At 36.7% G+C, this 14,840-nt stretch overlaps 1 protein-coding gene across 5 annotated transcripts; it reads left to right on the top strand.

Annotated features, from left to right (window-relative positions):
• The first annotated feature begins 230 nt into the window (after positions 1-230).
• LOC113350227 (circumsporozoite protein-like) lies at positions 231-10,071 on the top strand. Of its 5 annotated transcripts, none has more exons than XM_026594338.1 (3): positions 231-1,697; positions 2,254-2,307; positions 9,252-10,071. In XM_026594338.1, the coding sequence occupies exons 1-3, from the start codon at positions 1,660-1,662 to the stop codon at positions 9,835-9,837; spliced, it is 678 nt and encodes a 225-aa protein (XP_026450123.1). In that variant the 5' UTR covers positions 231-1,659; the 3' UTR covers positions 9,838-10,071. The 5 variants fall into 5 exon arrangements, with proteins under 5 accessions (XP_026450123.1, XP_026450124.1, XP_026450127.1 ...); XM_026594339.1 differs by having other exon boundaries at positions 2,223-2,307; XM_026594342.1 differs by lacking the exon at positions 2,254-2,307.
• Positions 10,072-14,840: the final 4,769 nt, after the last annotated feature.

Genomic DNA, 14,840 nt, shown 5'->3' with positions numbered 1-14,840 from the left:
CGAACTAGATACAAAAATAGTATCACCAGATAGATCTCGGAAAGTTATGCAGAATGGACTACTCGAACGGGTTAATCGGATACTGGACGAAGGAGATATCATTGGATAGATATGAAGGGCAAAATAGTCTTTTTTGCTTTGGACCGACCCTGATTACCCATATCAGTTTGGAGGGTGCATTTATCAGTTACCGTTGGCCTTATCACCAAGACCGGATCGAGTAGACAACTCGTAAGTTCTCTTCTTCTTCTTTATTAATTCACTTTCTTCTTCTCTCTCCTTCTTCTTCTTCTCTTCCCCTGTTTCTGTTTCCGTTCGATTGAGTTATACGATTGAGAGTTTGGTTTGAGAGAATCATTTGATGTTGATGAGTAGATGATGAAGGGGATGATGTAGATGTGAATCTTGAGAAGAAACAATGGATTGAAGAGAATTTAGAGTTAGGGTTTCGGGATTTGAATCTGAGATAAATCCGGTGATGATGGTTGAAGCTATAAGCTGAGGGAGATGGTTTGATCAAATACTCAGAGATGTACTTCGATGTTGAGGCTAATTAAGTTTGGAAAGAAACGAATTTGAGAAATCAGTGAGCTAGGGTTTTCATAAGAAGTTTGAGGAAGAATTAGAAGATGAAGTTTATGGTTAGGGGATTGAATTAAAGGTGGGTTTGTTCGTAATTGAAGTTTAATCAGATGTATCGGGTTTAATTACAGTTTTGATGGAACATAGACTTAGGGTAGGTAGTTTGAATATTCGATGAAGGAGATGGAATTGATGGCGAGAAGATTAGTAGAGGAAGATTTCTGAATCGGTTCGAAGTACAAGAGAACCTGATTCAATTGCCTGTGTGAAACTGTTATAAGGTAATTGTCTTCTTCTGTAAAGTTAGTGAAGTTGTATTATTTTTATTGGGATTCAAGTTGAGTTGTTATGGATGTGTGAATATGGAGATTAGATGTATGTTTAGGAAATTACAGGTGTTGGTGTTGTCTATGAGATGATGAAGTTGGAAGGGTTGTACAATAGGTGCTTTTGTAAGAAGTAAGATGGAATTCCAGTGTGTAGAACTAGAGTTGTTGAATGGAATGTTGCTTAAAATTGGTTATGCTGAAATTGATATTACAGGTTGTCATGGTGGTGTTGAATTGAGTTTAAGGCAGTGGTATGAGATGCAATTGGATTATTGCTCAGCTGATAGTGGTGTTAAACCTTAAGTGTTGTTGTTAGAGGGATTGAACTGAGTTTATTTTGGATGTGTGAATTGTTGATAATGTTGAAGTGAAGAGTGTACTTGTGTTGCTAGTGGGTTGTACAAGTGAAAATATAAATGAGGAATTTGGAGTGGCAAGTGTGTTTCAATAAGAAGAATGGTCTTGCAGTTGAAGGTTGTTAACTGAAATTGGGGTGAATGAGTTTACTTGAGATGACAGTGTTTAGGTAATGGAGTTACAGTTGATATAATGTTGGATACGGCTTGTGATATTTGATAGATATGACAGTTCAATGAAGGAGGTGGGATGAATTTAGAAATAGGTATGTTATGGTATTACAAAGATATGAAGTTAGATGTATTGTTGGTACTGGGATGGAGGTGTAGGTGAAGTAATTAGTGGCTCAGGTTAAGAAGGAAGTTAGAATGGTGATGTAAAGTTGTAGATAATGATTGCTGCGAAAGCTTGTTACTGCTGCTTTTGCAGGTAAAGCTTGAATTACCATTGTGTTGAAATTATAGAACTGTATAGATTGAAAGTTTGTATTTTGATCAATTGAATAGAGTCAGGTAGCTAGTGAAACTGTAATTACACTACATTGTTTGCCTGTTATCCCAGTCAGTCTAGATTACTCACTTGAATCAGTCTTATGGTCTGAGTTGAATCACTGAGTTAACCCTGACCGATTTTTATGTTGACCAGAACCAGTTGACTTTAATTTGACCGAATTGACTCAGTTGACTGATTTTTGTTTGACTTTGACCTTGACCGTCACCTTAACCGTTAGTGACTGTTATTTGATTCTGTTGGACTGGACCTTAGTTTAGTGGGCTTGTTAAGTGGGCTTGAGCTACGGACTATAGAATCAACCTAATTGGATTAGTAAACTCTTAATTATGTTAAAGATAGAGAATGAGATACCATAATGAGTGTAGAACCATTAGATTGGATTGTATGATTCTTGTATGAGCCATTTTGGCTAGCTTCTTAGACTTCTTGTGTGATTAACAGTTAGTCTTTATTAACAACGATCGATTCAAAGGATGAACCAGTGGATCATGGATCTCGAGGTAGGCGTGGCTTGTCATCAAAAGAGGTGGGAATACTTTTAACTCTTATGAAACCATTGTTGTTTCTTTTACAAAAGTTTATGTTTTACAAACTCATGTATTTACTGTCTGTGCATTCCATGCTTTGTTTAGTTTGTATTATGATAGTTCTGTTGATTCTTTTAATCTTTCCATGGTTTGGAAAGGACTTGTAATGTTTTGTTGTCGTTATGAATTTTTTATGGGAAATAAGAATTTCCACCTGTGGTATATAGGATACACTCTTTCACATTTATACCTAGAGCTTTTATGATATTTTGGTCCGCAGTTTGCGAGTTCGGAACTGTTGACATCCATATATACGATTAGGTGCGGATTTGCGAGTTCGGAATTGCACAACCATATTATACATTGTTTGAAGAAGGAGTTTGTCCATATACATATTTGTGCATTTCCAGTGACTTAGTCACTTTGATGTTTGGGAAAACATGTATTGTTTTCCAAATCTTGCTCATGATTTCTTTAAAGTTAAATGTTATTCCTGTTGGGCACACCTTCTAGGGATGATGTGCTCACCCTTTCCCACTTTCAGTTTTCAGAGACAGATCAGAGTTGCGCAGCGAAAGCCACAAGTGTTGACTCCGTTAATTAGTTAACTTCTGCTATGTTTATTATGTTGTTTATTGTATCTTAAACCAAATGACTATTGTATATGTATCATTTGAGAAAAGTTCATGTATTTGGGATAAGTTTTATAGCAGATTTCTTAATTTAATGTTTAGGTATTTGAATTAGATTTGTAGTGCCTCTTTATTTAGTTAATCTCTTGGATTAGTCAGCTGCTAGCTTAGGAGGTGCTACAATGTTGGTATCAGAACTCACTATTAGATCTTATATGAGAAATAATAGGAATAACCAGTGCCAATTAGTGAAATAGATTAGTATAGAACTGGGTTGGGTTGTGAGATAAATCTTAATCACTAAAAGCTATCAATAATTAAAAGATGTGTTTGTTTGATTGATTTGTTTGTTTGGTTGTTTGTGTATGTAATGAAGTAAAAATTGTAGGGTACACCAATAACTTTAGCTAATGAGGATTTGATAATAATTAATCTAAAAAGTATGAACACGTAGACAATCTAATACTATAAAAATAGTGAGATTAGTATTATTTATAAATCTTGGAAGTCACATATAAACTTATTAAGCACCTTGACTTATACGTAGGGTTAATAATTTATAATCACATAAATGTTAATAATATTTTTGGGACTCAATAATAATTGAAAGAGTAGTTAGAATATTAGTTCGACCATCGATGTTAATAATAAAATATTATTATAGTAAGTATAGATGATAATAATAGTAATAGTGATATTAATAAAGTAATGAATAACATTTACCTATTAGTATGATATTGAACATAACTTAACTAAAATCTCATTGAAGACTTATAACGATAAGAAAATAATAATTATGAGTAAAAAGTTATGGGAATTTGATAGCGCTTGTCTATGATTAAGTTTTGTGAATTAAACTAGTTACAAATTAGAGATTAGAGATATATGTATTGCGTCTAAACTAGATAGTCGATATAATACATATTAGGCATTAGACTTAAGGAAGCGAGGATATAATATATAAAATAAAAATACCCTTGTTAGAAATTTTGTACCGAAATAATTTTTAGTCAAACAAATGACTCGGTAAATCGATAAAATGAAACAAAAATACATGAGGTAGTAATAATAGAATTCTGGTGCTTAGTGTAATATTAGAATTAAAAGAAAATAAATTCGTATATTAATAGGATACTTTACATATTAGCAAAATCTAAAGACTATTAAGGCATAGTATTATATTACGTAGACTTAAATTTAAATCATACTCCCTCCGTCTTAATTTACTTGCCAAAATTGAGTTTTTTTAGCAAAAGTGTAGCAAAAAATTACTATATTTTCCACTAAAATTTTCTAATTATTAAGAAAGAAATAAAAACTAGGATACAAAAACTAATATAGTAAACAAGTAATTTGGAAGATTGATGGCGTACGTGGAAGTAATTTGAATTTGTTTCAAGTTTTTGCAAAATGCTATTTTGGCAAGTAAACTAGGACGGAGGGAGTATTAAATTACCAACACCAATATTTAACAAGATATAGTATACGAATATGGGACAACTAAATAAAAATATGTTATATCAATCCTTACGTGAATGTAAAATTATATTTAGAAGATTAAGGCTTAATGTACCAATTGGACTATCAACTTAAGAATAACGAGAACAATAACACAGTTGATAAAAGTATTTGAGTAATTAAATTAGTAGGAAATTTATAGTAGATAATATTTGGAAATTTTATATATCGAATTACAGTAAAGTTAAAATTATAAAATGTTATAAATTGACATAAAATCGAATTGAGATTATCTACATTGGTAAAAGGGATAAACAAAATAAATTTTTGATGATTAAATTTCTTAAAATGATGTGAACTATTCATATTTTACAAAGTAAAAGGTTAGGTTAGACCAGTTAAGATAAAAGCTAAAGACTAATTAATCTTAATAAATTAGTACTTAGTTAATCCAACACTGGGGAATAGCGAAGGTTGTGTTTTCTATGTTCGTAGGAAGGCATTGTTGGGATTGGCCAACCTTGACAGGGCAACTGCATTCAGATGACCGATCATAGAAGTTGGTATAATTTTAGAAAACCAATAATTATAAATTCACTTAGAAATAAATTCGTAGGAATCTCCTTTGTAATTAGAGATAGGTATTTCATAAGATAGAAATTAGTGTAAGAAACTTAGACTTCCGTATTTGATAGAACTTAATTCGGTGTAATTGAACTTAGAACTATAAATTTTAGATTTTAGTTATAGAGCCATATAGGTTTGTGCTCTGTTTATGTTGTTTGCGCTTAGACACGAGATGGGGTATTCTAAAAGGTGGGGAGTTTTTGAAGACCAGAAGGATGGTTTGATTTTCGAGGACGAAAATTTATAAGGTGGGGAGAATGTAAAGACCCTCAAGCTCGTCAGCGTTATTGGACCAGTCAAATGACGAATTATCCGATAATAGCTCGATTAGTTTAAAACGAAAGTTAACTAATAGGAATTAATCTAACAACGAACTAGATACGAAAATAGTATCACTAGATAGATTTCGGAAAGTTATGCAGAATGGACTACTCGAACGCGTTAATCGGATACTGGACGAAGGAGATATCATTGGATAGATATGAATAGGAAAATAGTCTTTTTGCTTTGGACAGACCTTGACTACCCATATCAGTTTGGAGGGTGCATTTATCAGTTGTCGTTGGACTTATCACCAAGACCGGATCGAGTAGATAACTCGTAAGTTCTCTTCTTCTTCTTCTTTATTAATTCTCATTTTTCTTCTCTCATTTTTCTTCTCTCTCCTTCTTCTTCTTCTTCTTCTTTTTCTTCTTCTTCTTCTTCTTCTTCTTCTCTTCCCTTGTTTCTGTTTCCGTTCGATTGAGTGATACGATTGAGAGTTTGGTTTGAGAGAATCATTTGATGTTGATGAGTAGATGATGAAGGGGATGATGTAGATATGAATCTTGAGAAGAAACGATGGATTGAAGAGAATTTAGAGTTAGGGTTTCGGGATTTGCATCTGAGATAAATCCGGTGATGATGGTTGGAGCTATAAGCTGGGGGAGATGGTTTAATCAAATACTCAGAGATGTACTTCGATGTTGAGGCTAATTAAGTTTGGAAAGAAACGAATTTGAGAAATCAGTGAGCTAGGGTTTTCATAAGAAGTTTGAGGAAGAATTAGAAGATGAAGTTTATGGTTAGGGGATTGAATTAAAGGTGGGTTTGTTCGTAATTGAAGTTTAATCAGATGTATCGGGTTTAATAACAGTTTTGATGGAACATAGACTTAGGGTTAGGTAGTTTGAATATTCGATGAAGGAGATGGAATTGATGGCGAGAAGATTAGTAGAGGAAGATTTCTGAATCGGTTCGAAGTACAAGAGAACCTGATTCAATTGCCTGTGTGAAACTGTTATAAGGTAATTGTCTTCTTCTGTAAAGTTAGTGAAGTTGTATTCTTTTTATTGAGATTCAAGTTGAGTTGTTGTGGATGTGTGAATATGGAGATTAGATGTATGTTTAGGAAATTACAGGTGTTGGTGTTGTCTATGAGATGATGAAATTGGCAGGGTTGTACAGTAGGTGCTTTTGTAAGAAGTAAGATGGAATTCTAGTGTGTATAACTAGAGTTATTGAATGGAATGTTGCTTAAAATTGGTTATGCTGAGATTGAGATTACAGTTTGTGATGGTGGTGTTGAATTGAGTTTAAGGCAGTGGTATGAGATGCAATTGGATTATTGCTCAGCTGATAGTGGTGTTAAACCTTAAGTGTTTTTGTTAGAGGGATTGAACTGAGTTTATTTTGGATGTGTGAATTGTTGATAATGTTGAAGTGAAGAGTGTACTTGTGTTGCTAGTGGGTTGTACAGGTGAAAATATAAATGAGGAATTTGGAGTGGCAAGTGTGTTTCAATTAGCAGAATGGTCTTGCAATTGAAGGTTGTTAACTGAAATTGGGGTGAATTAGTTTACTTGAGATGACAGTGTTGAGGTAATGGAGTTACAATTGAGATGATGTTGTATACGGCTTGTGATATTTGATAGATTTGACAGTTCAATGAAGGAGGTGGGATGAATTTAGAAATAGGTATGTTACGGTATTACAAAGATATGAAGTTAGATGTATTGTTGGTACTGGGATGGAGGTGTAGGTGAAGTAATTAGTGGCTCAGGTCAAGAAGGAAGTTAGAATGGTGATGTAAAGTTGTAGATAATGATTGCTGTGAAAGCTTGTTACTGCTGCTTTTGCAGGTAAAGCTTGAATTATCATTGTATTGAAATTATAAAACTATATAGATTGAAAGTTTGTATTTTGATCAATTGAATAGAGTCAGGTAGCTAGTGAAACTGTAAGTACACCACATTGTTTGCATGTTATCCCAGTCAATCTAGATTACTCCCTTGAATCAGTCTTGTGTTCTGAGTTGGATCACTGAGTTAACCCTGATCGATTCTTATGTTGACCAGAACCAATTGACTTTGATTTGACCGAATTGACTCAGTTGATCGATTCTTGTTTGACTTTGATCTTGACCTTCACCTTAACCGTTAGTCACCGTTATTTGATTCTGTTGGACTGGACCTTAGTTTAGTGGGCTTGTTAAGTGGGCTTGAGCTTAGGATTAGTTTTCCTAGTTCGATGTTTTGACCACTTATAGTCTGAATTGACCTTTGGCTTATTCTACAAGGATGTAGATATTCATAAGACTTAGCTACGGACTATAGAATCAACCTAATTGGATTAGTAAACTCTTAATTATGTTAAAGATAGAGAATGAGATACCATAATGAGTGTAGAACCATTAGATTGGAATGTATGATTCTTGTATGAGCCATTTTGGCTAGCTTCTTAGACTTTTTGTGTGATTAACAGTTAGTCTTTATTAACAACGATCGATTCAAAGGATGAACTAGTGGATCATGGATCTCGAGGTAGGCGTGGATTGTCATCAAAAGAGGTGGGAATACTTTTAAATCATATGAAACCATTGTTGTTTCTTTTACAAAAGTTTATGTTTTACAAACTCATGTATTTACTGTCTGTGCATTCCATGCTTTGTTTAGTTTATATTATGATAGTTCTGTTGATTCTTTTAATCTTTCCATGGTTTGGAAAAGACTTGTAATGTTTTGTTGTCATTATGAATTTTTATGGGAAATAAGAATTTCCACCTGTGGTATATAGGATACACTCCTTCACATTTATACCTAGAGCTTTTATGATATATTGGTCGGTAGTTTGCGAGTTCGGAACTGTCGACATCCATATATACGATTAGGTGTGGATTTGCGAGTTCGGATTTTCACAACCATATTATACATTGTTTGAATAAGGAGTTTATCCATATACATATTTGTGCATTTCCAGTGACATAGTCACTTTGATGTTTGGGAAAACATGTATTGTTTTCCAAATCTTGCTCATGATTTCTTTAAAGTTAAATGTTATTCATGTTGGGCACCCCTTCTAGGGATGATGTGCTCACCCTTTTCCACTTTCAGTTTTTAGAGACATATCAGAGTTGCGCAGCGAAAGCCACAAGTGTTGACTCCGTTAATTAGTTAACTTCTGCTATGTTTATTATGTTGTTTATTGTATCTGTAAATCAAATGACTATTGTATATGTATCATTTAAGAGAAGTTCATGTATATATATTCTTAGTGGGGTTAGTTTTGGGATAAGTTTTGTAGAAGATTTCTTAATTGAATGTTTAAGTATTCGAATTAGATTTGTAGTACCTCGTTATTTAGTTAATGTCTTGGATTAGTCAGCTGCTAGCTTAGGGGGCGCTTCAAATACCCAGTCGTTTAATTGTAACACGGCTGGGAGATATAAGAACTCCCAGCCGTTTTAATTTTCACGGATGGGAAATTGTTGAATACCCTGCCGTAATTCTGGTCGATGCGTACGAGATAAATTATTCCCATCCGCAAAGACTGAATCACGGCTAGGACTTTCCTAGCCGTATATGTCTCTGAGTTCGAATGCATGTTTCAGCGGTAGTGGTAACGTCTAGGTTTTGTTGTCCGTAATTGGTTTTCCAAACCGTAAATAATAGTTTCCTAGTCGATTTTATTAGGCGGCTAGGTCTTCCTATCCGTAATATGAGAAAGCAGTGAAAAGAAAAAAAATCCCAGCCGTTATGGTTTTTACGGCTTGGTTGATAAATCAACTTCCCATCCGTTATTATATTTTCGGCTGGGATTTTCTATTTATCCTAGACGTTTTTTATTTACCTCTTGGACTTTTGATAATTATCCCACCCGTAATTTTATTTTCGTCTGTAACTTTGTACACATCCTAGCCGTTGTGACTTATCTTCTTTTGCATTCTGGTCTGGTTTGTCTTTGAACAGAAAAGAAGAAAAGAGGAAGAGAAGATCAGCAGAAGTAACACCTTCTAGTGAGCCCACTCCGCAACCCCGTCACGGAAAACCATTGGGTGCAAACGCAAGGAATACAAGTGAAGGTGTACTTGTTATTACTGGAGGAAATGATGGTGTTTCTCTTACTGGAGGAAATAAAGGTGGAGGTGAGACTGGAGGAAATAAAGGTGGAGGAAATCAAGGTGAAGTTGTTTCTGGAACAAATGAAGGTGGAGGAAATGATGGTCTTGCTGTTACCGGAGGAAATGAAGGTGGAGGAAATGATGATGTTGCTGTACTGGAGGAAATGAAGGTGGAAGAAATGAAGGTGGAGAAAATCAAGGTGTACTTGATATTAATGAAGTTGGCACTTCTAGTGGTTCTGCTATTGATAAAGGTAAAGCAGTGGTTGAGGAGGACAAGAAGGATGGAAAAAAGAAGTATCCACCAAAGGAAAATGCAAGTGAAATCATTGATGCCATGGAGTTTATACCTAAGAAGGGTAATTGGAGACCTTGGGGGTGAGCCAAGAGATCGTTCCGTCTTGATGGGTGGTAGGTTCGGAAACCTACAATAAGATACTGCAAGTGCACAACGTCTAACTAGTAGACAATGGCAAGTACAGGTCGTTCCCACGAGGAGTGTGAAATACCACTACTAATTAATATCAAAAATCAACTAACCAAATTCAATATTTTTAGAAGTTTATGGAACAACGAAAGCAAAATAATACTAAAAACGGACCCAAGGATGTGAAAGTGTTAAGGATCCGGGAATCCGTTGTAGGTGAGTTACTTGCATTTAATCACAAAGGGTCTCAATTTTACTCATGTAGAATCGCAAACCTAGCTACTCATACATGGAAGATATTTCGTTAAAGAATCGTTGACAAGAATTATCAAAACAATTGTCTGTTCTCACCTTAGAGTAGAACTCTTAAGCACTAGATATACATGACATAACTAGTCATATGAAATTCATGATTCAATTATTGCTAAGGTTCGATGAGTTCTTCTACTGATCTAACTATGGACTATACATAGCATAGAACATGAAAACTATAGCTAGAAGATAAAACATTGATAGAGAGACAAAAGCATAATCATTAAGCTTATATCATAGAAAACCCTTGTTTCAAAAATTCGAATAAATCAAACTACAAGTTCATTCTTTCACCCTAACATGGATTAACTCGACATGGCTTTCCCAAAAACCATAAACAAATCACAAAAATCAATAGCTAATCAAAATGAGAAATAAACTCATAACCCTAGTCTTCTCTACGGCACTGCAGCCGCAGCCTCCCCCTTCATCCCCTTTTTTTTTCCTTTCACTCTGGGATTTTATCTCTGTGCTGTAGAGAGGTCCAACAAAGACCTACCAAAATTACCAAGGCCCAGTCCATCACCGGCTTCCAAATCCAGTCCCTTCAAAGTCCGAGTACTCCCTATATTTCCACATTCTGTCCGTGTAAGAGTTTCTACACCTGCTTCTTATATTTAATTTTCACCCATCGGCCACAACAACAGTTTCCTCTTGTCCGGCCTACTATACTAACTGCCACCGAGTCCAACTGATCATCACCCTATTCTTCTTCCGACCATAGTTGAACCAACTCAAACTTCAATCGACTCCAACTGTCTGCAGCTCCGACCATCTTCATTAGATTCTACATTCAAAATTCGATTCAATATCAACTCAAACTCCAACTACAGCACCAATCTTCAATCCGTCTATTGAGCTTTCACGATAGCATCAGCTCAGCCATTTCCCACTAAAACATGTGCAACGATTTCTAGCTTCAGGCCAATTCCGTTCTATTTGACTCCAAAGTACAACACCGAGTTAGTTTCCTTCTTCTCCTTGTTCAATTCAACTCGCAACAATCCTATAATCCTCTCCGTTCATCCACGCAATTAACGGCAGCATCAGCTGGTTTTCCGGCTTCAAACAAGCCCAGAAACTCCCCAAAACTCTGTCCAAGGCTGAATGATCTCTACCCCTCTATTGAATCGATCTCGTCTACGATCTGTACAGCCACAGCTGACTGCAAACAGCATCTAAAATTCACCTTCTCTGCTGCCTGCGCGGACTTGCTTGCAGCCAACTCATTTAATGCCTGACTGAACTCAATTTCAGTCGACACAAACCCATATCTCTGTCTAATGTCCATTTAAATCTCTCGTCCACAGACTGGACCAGCTCAACTTATCTCGACTGTATCAAAATTCCAACGTATAACCAGCAAGCTTCAGCTTGCTCCTTGTCTCGCTGCTCCGTCTCCTTCTCGATATCTCTTCTCTTTTGGTTTCGGCTGTGTAGCCGCAACCTCTAAGAACAGAACTCCAGCCGGCCCAGTCATTCATTCTCATGCCCCGGCTTTCCAAACTTCAACACCACTGGTTGCACGGGATCAGCAAAGTTGCCAAATTCAGACTCCATACAAACACGTACAGCACTACCAGGGTCGTCGACCAAACCCAGTTCACTCTGTCGGACTGAAACTTCACCTCCTTGTTCGTTCGAAACATCACCACTTCAATCTCGTGAGAACAGCCATACTACAATGGCAGTAGCAGTAATTCATCTTCCCTGTCCCTCCGGCCACAGCATCAACTTTCTTTCACCGGAAAAACCAACTCATCAAGCTCAGGCCATGCACCGATTCCAAATCATGGCCGTCCAAGCAAAGCACCATACTGCACTCGATTCACATCAACCAACAGCATCTTCATCACCAAGGGTTGTTAATGGCAGCAGTCATTTTGTTCCGTAACCCATTACTCTTCCTTGCCATCATCTGCAGATCATTACCAACACCGTTCTTCTCAGCTTTGTTTGCTGCCATCTTCTTCACAGCCCAAAATCATAACAGTGGATCACCATTTCCTCCATCTTCTTTTGACTGCAACGAGATTCTCTTTTCTTCTTCACATCATCGATGTTGCCAGAATTCTCAGGTAAATTGTAAACCCAAGCTACAAATTCAGTTCCCTTGTAGACAAATCCGTCTCCACCAGTCGACACACCTTCATTGCTCATCGACCACTGCTGCAGAGACATAGCGAAATCTTCTCGTTGCGAGTACTGCAGCCAACTGATCACAACACTGCACTTCCTTCTCCATTTCTTCTCATTTGAATCCATCCACCACACAGATTCAATCCAGCTAACATACGTTGGTTGCTGCAGTTTCATGTCAGTCACTCCATTATCGAACACCAATGATGGCTGCTAAAACGAATTCTTCCACCATCTGCATCTCATCTTCCACTCATATCAACAACTCATACAAATTAGCTGCTCCACTGAAGTCCAGCCAATGCTGTGTTGTCATTTTTGTACACCGTACTTTTCATCTAAAGAGCAGTACACGCACCATTCGGGTTTAACCCAACTGCACCGCATCCCACTGGCAGCAAAGACATTACTGATGCTCCATTTATCTTCTGTCCGAACACATAGGAATTCAAGGAGCCTCATAATTAATTGATTAAGCTCTGACTTCTTCAGTATCGTGATATGCAAGTGTTGCTGATACATGGAAATACCAGGCCAACCCAATTTCATCATTGTGGTCAAGGGCGGAACTACATGATGACTAGGGCTAGCTTAAGCCAGCCCCAGCAAGCCAAAAAACCATTTATTTTACAGCCTAATTTGAGTTGGATCATATTATGTGTGTTAATTTTACACTTAAGCCAGCCCAAAATGGATCAAGCCATCCCCATACCCAATGTCCAGTTCCGCCACTGATTGTGGTTGCTGATACATGAAAATACCAGGCCAGCATAATAAGTACTGCTGATATATAGAAATATCAGGCCAGCATAATAAGTGTTACTGATATATAGAAATACCAGGCCAACCAGATTTCATCATTGTGGTTGCTAATATATGGAAATACCAGGCCAACCACATTTTGCCATTTTCGTCGCAAACACCATTAAGTCTCACATTTTGCTGTTTATCCGCTGGATGATCGAATTCACTTGTACTTTCTACAAAAGCACTAAAATAGTATTAGCAACTAAAATATTTTATCCTAGCTAATATAAATATGGATATAAAATGTAGCAATTACATGCTTATCAATGGGTTACGAGTCTTCGTGGGCTGCTAGACTCTGTGCTGCAAAGGTAATAAATCAAACCTAATATATGTTGTTTTCAAACCTAATATTTGTTGTTTTCATTTTATCATGGATATTCAATCATAAAAACCAAAATTTTATATTATGTGTAGTTTCCCGATAAAGCGGTTCCTAAACTAAAGCACCAACAACCAAGGTTTTGTCCTTTAGAGGGTGATGATCCAGAGCATCCAGATGTGGTAGCTTTGGTAAAAGCTTCGAGGTTATGGCCTGGAATCGAGGCGCTGCAGAAATCTTATGATGTTGTGACAGTTTGTAATTTTAGAGAAAGATTCTGGCCCGAAACCATGACTTTCCAACTCCCACTCGGCGAGATAACTATGACTCCGGATGATGTAAAGTCAATCACTGGTCTTTCTTTGGAAGGAAAGGTGTGTATGAGGGTTTCAACAATTCTCTACCTTATGATGAGCTTTATGCCTTGACTAGACACTGTCTTGGATTGAGCAAAGATCAAACAGAAGAAGAGTTTGAGATTGGTTATGGAAACCAGCCCAGAGATAAAAGGATACCTAAAGAATCGGGTGAACCTCGTGAAGGTGTTAATATGTCAAGGAAGATTAACATGGTTTGTCTGAGGGGCCAGTTTGAGCATTCTGACCGTAGGACCAAGAATGGAGAGTTCGTGATGGACGGAGAAAGAGCTAGATACGGCTATAACTTACTTGTTGCACGCTCTTGGGACCGTCTTTTTTCCCGATTTCTCAGGAAATAAGGTAAATGCTTGTTTTTTGCAGTGGTTGAAGACTTTCAGTCTCGATCGGGAAACAAACGAGGTACCTAGGTACTCGTGGGGCACCACCCTCCTTGCTAGTGTGATGGAAAGTCTTTGCAAAGCTACTAGGTGGAACGAAACACAAATCACAGGATGTGTTGCTCTTATCCAGGTATGTTTTTCTGTTAATATAACAAATGTTGGTTTATTTTACTTTTATATATATTGGTTTGTGTGTATAATTGATTAATTTTTGTTCCGTAGTCATGGGTTTACGACCATTTCAAATCCTTGAGGCCTACTCGGGATAAAAAATTTCCCCTAGAGAAACCTATATGAGGAAGATACCCCTTTAACGGGACCCAACACAAGTATAAAGAGAATCAAATGGTCGAAAATGAGGAGAAATTTGGATTCTTTGACAATTAATGATGTTGTGTTTGATCCATATTTGAAACTTGATGAGGATGGAGATGAGGAAGTTGGTGATAGAATATTTTCTAATGTGGCGACTTATACAGGCCCTTTGTTTCATTCAACCGGGTTCGTCATTTTGGATCCTCGTAGAACGCTCCGCCAAATTGGTTTTTTCCAGAAAATTGTACCTCAAGAATCTCGTTTTCCACTGAGCGCAGCCAACTCCATCTTTGAGGAAAGTACTGTCAAATTGAACTATGCAACGGAAATAGCTCCATCGATCGAGCATTGGAAT

This window comes from Papaver somniferum, chromosome 2, assembly GCF_003573695.1.
Source record: "Papaver somniferum cultivar HN1 chromosome 2, ASM357369v1, whole genome shotgun sequence".
NCBI lineage: Eukaryota > Viridiplantae > Streptophyta > Magnoliopsida > Ranunculales > Papaveraceae > Papaver > Papaver somniferum.
Note: the sequence above shows the minus strand (reverse complement) of the source record. Positions and strands in the feature narration are given on the sequence as shown.

Excerpts from the sequence above, each read along its gene's own strand:
- LOC113350227 (XM_026594338.1), top strand. The coding sequence starts at position 1,660 with ATGATTGCTGCGAAAGCTTGTTACTGCTGCTTTTGCAG. Across the intron at positions 1,698-2,253 it reads TGTTACTGCTGCTTTTGCAG|GATGAACCAGTGGATCATGG; the intron begins GTAAAGCTTGAA and ends ATCGATTCAAAG. Across the intron at positions 2,308-9,251 it reads GTGGCTTGTCATCAAAAGAG|AAAAGAAGAAAAGAGGAAGA; the intron begins GTGGGAATACTT and ends GTCTTTGAACAG.